This window comes from Oncorhynchus kisutch, linkage group LG14, assembly GCF_002021735.2.
Source record: "Oncorhynchus kisutch isolate 150728-3 linkage group LG14, Okis_V2, whole genome shotgun sequence".
Taxonomy (NCBI): Eukaryota; Metazoa; Chordata; class Actinopteri; order Salmoniformes; family Salmonidae; genus Oncorhynchus; species Oncorhynchus kisutch.
Genome location: NC_034187.2, coordinates 34,720,472 through 34,731,436, shown reverse-complemented (window position 1 = coordinate 34,731,436; position 10,965 = coordinate 34,720,472). Strand labels below are relative to the sequence as shown.

Here is a 10,965-nt window from a genome sequence, read left to right as displayed (position 1 = left end):
CAGGCGGGGGGTACTGTCACGGATCCCTGGTCTTCGTCCCCATGCCTTTACATGGCACACCGTAATTTGGGTGAAATAAAAAATCCTATTACACATTCCTGTGCCTGTCTCCCAAATCATTCATACTGACGTGACAGAATAATCGACCAAGAAGGGCGACAACGGGAATGGCCCGTCCGACGATGCTGAGACTGGTCTGTCCGGCGCCGCCACAACTTCAGCAGCTACAACTGGTCTGTCCGACACCGCTACAACCGGTCCTTCCGACGCCACTGCTACTGGTCTGTCTGACGCCGCCGCAACTTCGGCAGCGGCAACTGGCCCGTCCAATGACGATGCAACTTCAGCAGCTATATCGGGTCCTGTTCAACCCGCACTGCGTTCCTGTGATAATCCTCGAGGCCGGTGTCGTTGCGCTGCACAGGCGGGGGTACTGTGACGGATCCCTGGTCTTCATTCCCGTGCCTTTACATGGCACGCTGTAATTTGGGGTAATAAAAAACCCTATTATGCATTCCTGCACCTGTCCCTCAACTTTTCATACCAACGTGGCAGATATAGAGTTGAAATGTATTCAATTTTGAGTTTGCATCCCAATATTACACGTTATATACAGTTCATCACAGAAGACTGAAACACAAGATTTCCATGAGTTTTTTTATTTTTTATTTGATTAATTATGAAAATTATTAATAATCCAACAATTGTTTACAGACAGATTATTTCACTTATAAATCACTGTATCACAGTTCCAGTGGGTCAGAAGTTAACAAACATTAAGTTGACTGTGCCTTTAAACAGCTTGGAAAATTCCAGAAAATGATGTCATGGATTTAGAAGTTTCTGATAGGCTCATTAACATCATTTGAGTCAATTGGAGGTGTACCTGTGGATGTATTTCAAGGCCTACCTTCAAACTCAGTGCCTCAATGCTTGACATCATGGGAAAATTTAAAGAAATCAGCCAAAAAATTGTAGACCTCCACAAATCTGGTTCATCCTTGGGAGCAATTTCCAAACACCTGAAGGTACCATGTTCATCTGTACAAACAATAGTATGCACATATAAACACCATGGGACCACGCAGCCGTCATACCACTCAGGAAGGAGACGCGTTCTGTCTCCTGGACATGAACGTACTTTTGTGCGAAAAGTGCAAATCATTCCCAGAACAACAGCAAATGACCTTGTGAAGATGCTGGAGGAAACAGGTACAAAAGTATCTATATCCACAGTAAAACGAGTCCTATATCGACATAAAATGAAAGATCGCTTAGCAAGGAAGAAGCCACTGCTCCAAAATTGCCATAAAAAAGCCAGAGTACGGTTTGCAACTGCACATGGGGACAAAGATCGTACTTTTTGGAGAAATGTCCTCTGGTCTGATTAAACAAAAATAGAACTGTTTGGCCATAATGACCATCGTTATGTTTGGAGGATAAAGGGGGATGCTTGCGAGCCGAAGAACACCATCCAACTGTGAAGCACGGGGGTGGCAGCATCATGTTGTGGGCTGCTTTGCTGCAGGAGGGATTGGTGCACTTCACAAAATAGATGGACAATGACCCCAAGCATACTTCCAAAGTTGTTGCAAAATGGCTCAAGGACAACAAAGTCAAGGTATTGGAGTGGCCATCACAAAGCCCTGACCTCAAACCCATAGAAAATGTGTCGGCAGAACTGAAAAAAAGTGTGCGAGCAAGGAGGCCTGCAAACCTGACTCAGTTACACCAGCTCTGTCAGGAGGAATGGGCCAAAATTCACCCAACTTATTGTGGGAAACTTGTGGAAGGCTACCCGAAACGTTTGACCCAAGTTAAACACTTAAAAGGCAATGCTACCAAAGACTAATTGAGGATATGTAAACTTCTGAACCACTGGGAATGTGATGAAAGAAATAAAAGCTTAAATAAATCATTCTCTCTACTATTATTCTGACATTTCAGATTTTTTAAATAAAGTGGTGATCCTATCTGACCTAAAACAGGGAATTTTTACAATGATTAAATGTCAGGATTTGTGAAAAACTGAGTTTAATTGTATTTGGCAAGGTGTATATAGAATTCCAACTTTAACTGTACCTTGTTGCTTAATATCTTGGTCCATGTATACCAAACAGTCAAGAAACAACAGAAGATTACAAACAGATGTTTGCGACTCTCTCTAAATGCTGACTCTACCGTGCTACTCACCCTGTACGATTTTTACTAGGATTAAATGTAAGGAATTGTGAAAAACGTATTGACTATGGTTGGATAAACAGTAGCAGCAGCAAGTCAAAATAGTTAGTGCTAAAAAGGTCAATGCAGATAGTTAAATACTTCATAGCTACCCAGACTAACTATTTAGCAGTCTTGTGGCCTGGGGGGTAGAAGCTTTTCAGGGTCCTGTTGGTTCCAGACTTGGTGCAATGGTACCTCTTGCCGTGTGGTAGCAGGGAGAAAAGTCTATGATTTGGGTGACTGGAGTCGTTGAATATTTTTAGGGCCATCCTTTGACACAGCCTGGTATCAAGGTCCTGGATGGCATGTTGCTCGGCCACAGTGATGTAATGGGTCTTCCGCACTACCCTCTGTAGCTGTTGTGCTCTTGAGTGAGGACCCAAAAGCGATTTAACAAAAACAGAGTCCTTTAATGTAAAAACACAGGGAAGACATAGATCCTCTTCAGATGTAGAAAATGGCAAAATAGACAACCCTCAGAGAGGGCGACAAATGAAACAGAAAGTCCTTCTGATATTTACTAAAGAGTCCCCTTCTTAGCAGCAGAGGAGAATAGCTGGGTTGCGGCGACAGACTGCTGGTCTCTCTGGGTAGGCGCGGGTCGTAGCGGACAGAGGTACCTGATCACACGTAGCATCAGAAGAACAGGCAGATTCCAACAGGATGGGACAAGGGTGAAGCAAACAAGACGATAGTTTGGTTCTGGCATGAGAAACTCAAACGAGAATCTGACAAGGAAAGAAGCAGGAACAGAGAGAGAAATAGAGACCTAATCAGAGGGAAAAAGGGAACAGGTGGGAAAAGGGTGAACGAGGTAGTTAGAGGAGATGAGGAACAGCTGGAGGAGGAGAGAAAGAGAAGGTAGCCTAATACGACCAGCAGAGGGAGACAGAGTGAAGAGAAAGAACAGGAACAAGACATAATATGACAAGACATGACAGTAGCACCTTGCGGTCTGATGCTAAGCAGTTACCATACCAAGCAGTGATGCTCCCAGTCAGCTCCACACTTCCAGGTCACTATAGGCTGTCTCATTATCGTCGGTGATCAGGCCAACCACCATTGTGTCGTCAGCAAACTCAATGATGGTGTTGGAGTAGTGCCCGGCCATGCAGTTGTGGGTGAACAGGGAGTACAGGAGGGGAATAAGCATGCACCCCTGAGGAATTAACGTTTTCATTAGCAATTTTATTTTACTTCATGTGCTTTTTTTCCTCATATAATGACTTCCATGATATTTATAAAATTAAGCCTGGTTTGTTCTACAATAAATGTAATACTCTAACTAGTGTAAGTGGTCCTATCTAGCTATGGTTCAGCTAAACATCAGCATTCAGCTAACAGCCAGCACGGTGATGTGAGGAGGATGCAGAAATAATTTTGCTTAGCTAGCTAACGTTACCTAGCTGTAGAGCCTATATTATAATAGGAATAACACTGTATGTTAATGTTTCTGTACTTTTATATTCATAGCTATGGGAGGGGTAAACGTGAATTATTGCCACACTAGCATTACTTGATCATGAAGCACGTTGTTAGTTAGCTATCTATCTCTCTAGCTTGCAGGAGTTAGCTGTGTATTGTCGACTAATTTAATGTGCTAGGACATGCTTGTGAATGGTTGCATTATTCAAGAGTGTAAAATGGTTAGTTGAATTAATCAATAGTGTAATACGTTTTAGAAGAAAAGTTGCTTGGATGTGCTTACTGTCTATTGGCTATTTTGATATTTACGGTCAATTTGAGCTGAGGACCAGGAATGTTGTCTTGACAGCCACAATGAAAGGTAAGACAAGGCAAGGATGTAAAGTAAAAATCTCTTTCGCCAATCCACTCCTCAGACTCTCCTTTATCTATCGTAGGGGGAATAGGGCCTTAGTATAGAGAGACAAAGTGATACTGTAGAGACTTGAGGGTTTTCCCCTAGACTGAAGTTTCCTGCACCATGAGGAAGGTACACATCCACCAATAGTGGGGGAACTGTTACTATGCATATCGATAGTAAAGCCTATGGATTCAGTACTGATAATGTACTCAGAATTGAGGTTGTATTCTTGACAAGTTCATTGCATAAAGCACTGTGTAGTGTTCAAAGTATTATAGCAATAAAACACGTTGCGAAAAACACTAAATAATGTTTAAAGTGTAAAGCATAATACATAAAGCTGCTATATACAACATTGCATACAGCTTCTTGTATAAACCAACCACATAGGTTCTGTATTCTGATTGTGCTGAGGAGTGAAGCAAGCAGCAGCAAGACACAGTCTTCTTGTATAAACCAACCACATAGGTTCTGTATTCTGATTGTGCTGAGGAGTGAAGCAAGCAGCAGCAAGACACAGTCTTCTTGTATAAACCAACCACATAGGTTCTGTATTCTGATTGTGCTGAGGAGTGAAGCAAGCAGCAGCAAGACACAGTCTTCTTGTATAAACCAACCACATAGGTTCTGTATTCTGATTGTGCTGAGGAGTGAAGCAAGCAGCAGCAAGACACAGTCTTCTTGTATAAACCAACCACATAGGTTCTGTATTCTGATTGTGCTAAGGAGTGAAGCAAGCAGCAGCAAGACACAGTCTTCTTGTATAAACCAACCACATAGGTTCTGTATTCTGATTGTGCTAAGGAGTGAAGCAAGCAGCAGCAAGACACAGTCTTCTTGTATAAACCAACCACATAGGTTCTGTATTCTGATTGTGCTAAGGAGTGAAGCAAGCAGCAGCAAGACACAGTCTTCTTGTATAAACCAACCACATAGGTTCTGTATTCTGATTGTGCTAAGGAGTGAAGCAAGCAGCAGCAAGACACAGTCTTCTTGTATAAACCAACCACATAGGTTCTGTATTCTGATTGTGCTAAGGAGTGAAGCAAGCAGCAGCAAGACACAGTCTTCTTGTATAAACCAACCACATAGGTTCTGTATTCTGATTGTGCTAAGGAGTGAAGCAAGCAGCAGCAAGACACAGTAACATAACATAGAATCCACTAGATTTTCTCCCAAACTGCTACTATTACCTATTGCTGGTGGGGAGGATACATCCCAAACCTCTACTATTGCTGGTGGGGAGGATACCTCCCAAACCTCTACTATTACCTATTGCTGGTGGGGAGGATACCTCCCAAACCTCTACTATTACCTATTGCTGGTGGGGAGGATACCTCACAAACCTCTAATATTACCTATTGCTGGTGGGGAGGATACCTCCCAAACCTCTACTATTGCTGGTGGGGAGGATACCTCCCAAACCTCTACTATTGCTGGTGGGGAGGATACCTCCGAAACCTCTACTATTGCTGGTGGGGAGGATACCTCCCAAACCTCTACTATTGCTGGTGGGGAGGATACCTCCCAAACCTCTACTATTGCTGGTGGGGAGGATATCTCCGAAACCTCTACTATTGCTGGTGGGGAGGATACCTCCCAAACCTCTACTATTACCTATTGCTGGTGGCGAGGATACCTCCCAAACCTCTACTATTACCTATTGCTGGTGGGGAGGATACCTCACAAACCTCTACTATTACCTATTTCTGGTGGGGAGGATACCTCCCAAACCTCTACTATTACCTATTGCTGGTGGGGAGGATACCTCACAAACCTCTACTATTACCTATTGCTGGTGGCGAGGATACCTCCCAAACCTCTACTATTACCTATTGCTGGTGGCGAGGATACCTCCCAAACCTCTACTATTACCTATTGCTGGTGGGGAGGATACCTCCCAAACCTCTACTATTACCTATTGCTGGTGGGGAGGATACCTCACAAACCTCTAATATTACCTATTTCTGGTGGGGAGGATACCTCACAAACCTCTACTATTACCTATTTCTGGTGGGGAGGATACCTCACAAACCTCTACTATTGCTGGGGGGAAGGATACCTCCCAACCCTCTACTATTGCTGGGGGGAAGGATACCTCCCAAACCTCTACTATTGCTGGTGGGGAGGATATCTCCCAAACCTCCACTATTGCTGGTGGGGAGGAGTGCATGTACACTTTTTCAACAAAATATTGCACATTATACAAAGCCATGGGATGATTTGCATAAACCAGTCTTTTCAGTAATAGTTACATTTTGACATTTCCATTTTAGTCCTTTAGCAGACGCTCTTATCCCATGCGACTTACAGTTAGTTAATTCATCTTAATATAGCAAGGTGAGACAACCACATATCACAGTAGTGAGTACAAGTTTCCTCAATAAAGAAGTTGTCAGAAAGGTCAGTACTAGTAGGAAAAGACAAGTGCAAGGTTGTTTGTGTGGGGGGGAATAAGACTGGGATGTATTATTTAAGATACTCTTTGAAGACGTAGGGTTTCAGACGTTAGAAATGTTATGATGCCAAAGCTTTCGAACAGAAAGGCCTGACAGGTGCTTACTATGAAGCATGGTCAAATCAAATCAAACTTTGTCACATGCGCCAAATACAACAAGTGTAGACCGTGAAATGCTTACCTACAACAGTGCAGTGCAGTGCAGCTAACCAACAGTGCAGTTCAAGAAGAGTTAAGAAAATATTAACTAAATAAACTAAAGTAAAGAATAAAAAAACGTTACACAATAAAATAACAATAACATGTTTTATTTATTTTTATTTCACCTTTATTTAACCAGGTAGGCTAGTTGAGAACACCTTTATTTAACCAGGTAGGCTAGTTGAGAACACCTTTATTTAACCAGGTAGGCTAGTTGAGAACAAGTTCTCATTTGCAACTGCGACCTGGCCAAGATAAAGCATACCAGTGTGAACAGACAACACAGAGTTACACATGGAGTAAACAATTAACAAGTCAATAACACAGTAGAAAAAAAGGGAGTCTATATACATTGTGTGCAAAAGGCATGAGGAGGTAGGCAAACAATTTTGCATATTAACACTGGAGTGATAAATGATCAGATGGTCATGTACAGGTAGAGATATTGGTGTGCAAAAGAGCAGAAAAGTAAATAAATAAAAACAGTATGGGGATGAGGTAGGTAAAAATGGGTGGGCTATTTACCGATAGACTATGTACAGCTGCAGCGATCGGTTAGCTGCTCAGATAACATGGTGATAGGAGGGAATATTACTGAATCCCCTGAGCTACAAGTCAGTACAGCTGTGGCTAACAGTACACTATATTTACTAAAGCAAACATAGTACTCCATTCACTACCCCATGTCCATTATCATCACCACAAGACACATTAGGACCTTCCTCTGTATTATCAGTGTTGATGTGGGAACAGATGTGAGATGCTGTGTACAATCTGTCTTAGTATCTCTAGCCTTGGGTCTGATAAGGATTTGATCAGTGCTTTAGATCAGACAAATGCAGTTGTTAAACACCTACACGTGCCTTGATGTATTCTCGGTCACAACAGAAAATGGGGTCAATCACAACCAACGGATGTTCTCAAGCTCTCAGACATGTTGGTTTCTCAGTAAATAGGGTTTGCACTCCGCAGTTGAACACTTTCACTGCTGTATGTGTAAAATAGGACATGTCACATTGAAGCTACAGACAATAGTTCACAGTTACTGTGATGTTTATATCTTCTCTTTTTGTCATGGACTTGATTGTACATCATGACATTCAATAACTAAATCATGATAGAAGGCCTACTATTTTCTGCAGAAATATATTTTTTCTCCACAGGTGATAAACATGGAGGTGCATAATGCGATGCAAACAGATGAATATGATTATTATGACCCAAAAGACTACACTGAAGGTTATCCTGATGAAAGTGGAACAGAATATATCTGTAACCTGAATCTCAACCGTGATATGGAGATAGTCATACAGACCTACGTCCATTCCTTCATCTGTGCATTCGGTCTCATGTGGCAATGCGTTGGTGATTGTTACATATGCCTTCTACAAGAAAGCCAAGACCATGACGGACGTGTACCTTCTGAACGTGGCTGTGGCAGATCTGCTGTTCATCGTGACCCTGCCACTCATCATCTACAATGAGAAGCATGACTGGAGCATGGGCTCAGTGGTCTGCAAGGTACGGGCTTGGTGCAGTTCCTAATAAAGCTCCTGATGTTTCAATGTCGTTCACGTTACAGTGAAGTCAGAGGCAGATTTGTCGTGACGTGACTATCATTAATGTGGTCACGATTATTTGATCAAATCAGTTAAATATGTTGAATTATTTCATGATTAAATTAATCATGTAACAATAAACTCATTTGCATTCTTGGGGCACCACGGAAAAAGTTGGTTTAATGAGTTACTGTTTCCCGAATTAACTCAAGAATATATCAGAATATATCGTTATCATATCAGTCTCATTCTGAACGTCATTGACTTCAAATCTGCATGAACTGTAGTCTATTTGATGATTCAGCGATACACAATTTGGCTTAATCATTTATTTACTGATTAACTAAATAATCACACAGAATTTCAGAAACACACACACACAGGATAGATTATACGTTGATTACTAACATAATATAATGAAAAGTCCCTAGTGGACTAACCCGACATGACGGCTTGTTACACAATGAAAGGGGTGGGGAAAGAAAGAGTGGGAGAGACAGAGAGGGGACCCATTGTACATACATGTGGAAAATACGCTTAGCGTAAATATAGAAATTTAGCACCCTAACCACCGCTCATTCAGATTTAGAAATGCAACACATATTTACGCATGTATGTCTTTGTCGTCTCTCTGTTGAAATCGCCAGGTCCGTCTATGGGGAGTCAGTTAGACAGAAGTCTCTGGTTGTGTGTCTCTGGTTGTCCACCAGAAGTCACAATGTCCTCAGTTGTAGTAGTAGGCTCTTTTGTTCATGAGTGTTCGTTAGACTGGCTACATCAGATGTACCGCACGGTGTTGAGTGGGAAAGGTCGAGTTTCCTAGACTACATTACATGCAGAGCTGCAGGCGGCCCATGTCTTAGTCTAGTCTTCTTCTCTGTTGAGTTTCGAGGGTCGTACCATTTCGTAATGCTCAGCTCACGCTGTAGGTCATGCTGGTCTGTATTTAAATTGCAACCATTTCAACATGTAGCCATCGCTCCATGCTTTCTGGTCTTGTATTTTTAAACCATTTGTCAGCCGTGTAGCCACCGTTCCATGCTGTCTGGCCTCAGTGGTTGATTATTCAGGTTACAGCTACAACCACATTACACACCGGCAGCAACCCGGCATGTTTTGGTCAAATATGTTAATTCTTTAGGAGTCCTTTATAAGCACTCTGGCAAAAGGGGCATTCCATCCTTTTGGCATAATGTCTGTGCTCACGTGGGAGTGGTTACTGGCTGGGTAAAACTTTATATGAAAACAATTATCTAATTTAGAAGGTTAAAATCACATTTAATCTTCTAACAAATTGTTTCATATTTAATCATATACGTTTTACAACATTTAGATATATATATATATATATACATTGTGAATGCTCTTAAAGTTACAATGTTTCTGTTATAACATCTTTAATGATGTCACAAAACAATAAATTATTTGACATTATTGTTTTTTAAGGCCCTCCCGACCATTTCCCACATTCTTTGTATTAGAAATTTTGTTTCATCTTCCATTTTTGGATGTTGGAGTTTTAGCGGGAAGAAACTCTTTGTAACAAAGGGTTCTTTCCCCTCAATGCTGCATGGCAAGGGAGAGAAAATTCCTGTAAGGTATTTTATGACCGTCATAAAACTGGCCAACCTGCAGGTGCCCATGGGGTTCTTCCTGCCCCTCCTGGTCACGGTCTTCTGTTATGCCAGCATCATCTGGACCCTGCCCAGGGCCCACAGCCCCCATAGGCACAAAGTTCCAGTATCCACCAAAGTTCCAGTCATAGAATTAGAATGTTTAATTATAAGAACACAGTCAATGTTTCTTATAGGGTCAATTAAGTGTATCTTATTGTATCTTCTCTCACTTAAGGCAGTGCGTGTGGTCCTAGCTGTGATGGTGGCCTTCATCGTGTATCACCTGCCCTACAATGTGGCCCTGCTCTACCACACAGTGGCATTGTTCCAACAGAGGGAGTGTGAGGTGGGGAAGGTCATCCTCACCACCCTCACCACCACCAGGAGCGTGGCCTACTTCCACTGGTGCCTCAACCCCATCCTGTACCCCTTCATTGGGGTCAAGATCAGGAACCACTTCAGGAAGATCCTGGAGGACCTGTGATGCCTGGGCAGGAAGTACATCTACCCTTTGGTCACTCCAATGATGGATCCAACAATGAGAATGGCTCCTTGTTCACCATGTGAAGATGGGAGTAGGTAGAGATTGCCTCAAACTACTATGGGTGATGATAACATGGTTAGTCAGGGAGTCCAGTAGTGAGTCCTTTTTCTCCCCAATTTCATGATATCCAATTGCGATCTTGTCTCATCGCTGCAACTCCCCAATGGGTTCAGGAAAGGTGAAGGTCGAGTCATGCGTCCTCCAAAACATGACCTGCCAAACTGCACTTCTGAACACCCACCCGCACCAATGTGTTGGAGGAAACACTGTTCAAATGGCGACTGAAGTCAGCTTGCAGGCGCCCAGCCTGACACTAGGAGTCTCTAGAGCGCGATGAGCCAAGTAATGCCCCCTCGGCCAAACCCTCCCCTAACCCGGACAATGCTGGGTCAATTGTGCGCTATCTGTCTTTAAATTAAATGTATTTCTTTAGGACAGATCTCATCTCTCTTAAAAATCTCTAAAATACAAATAAGCATTCACTTGTTCCATTGGATGATTTGCACTAACCAGTCTTTTCAGTAATAATTATTTGGTGC

General features: G+C 42.4%; 1 protein-coding gene across 1 annotated transcript; it reads left to right on the top strand.

The window, feature by feature from the left end:
- The first annotated feature begins 7,667 nt into the window (after window positions 1–7,667).
- Window positions 7,668–10,565, top strand: LOC109904514 (C-C chemokine receptor type 7-like). Its single transcript, XM_020501733.2, has 2 exons — window positions 7,668–8,228; window positions 10,118–10,565. The coding sequence occupies exons 1-2, from the start codon at window positions 8,112–8,114 to the stop codon at window positions 10,364–10,366; spliced, it is 366 nt and encodes a 121-aa protein (XP_020357322.1). The 5' UTR covers window positions 7,668–8,111; the 3' UTR covers window positions 10,367–10,565.
- Window positions 10,566–10,965: the final 400 nt, after the last annotated feature.

Excerpts from the sequence above, each read along its gene's own strand:
- LOC109904514 (XM_020501733.2), top strand. The coding sequence starts at position 8,112 with ATGACGGACGTGTACCTTCTGAACGTGGCTGTGGCAGATCTGCTGTTC. Across the intron at positions 8,229-10,117 it reads TGGGCTCAGTGGTCTGCAAG|GCAGTGCGTGTGGTCCTAGC; the intron begins GTACGGGCTTGG and ends CTCTCACTTAAG.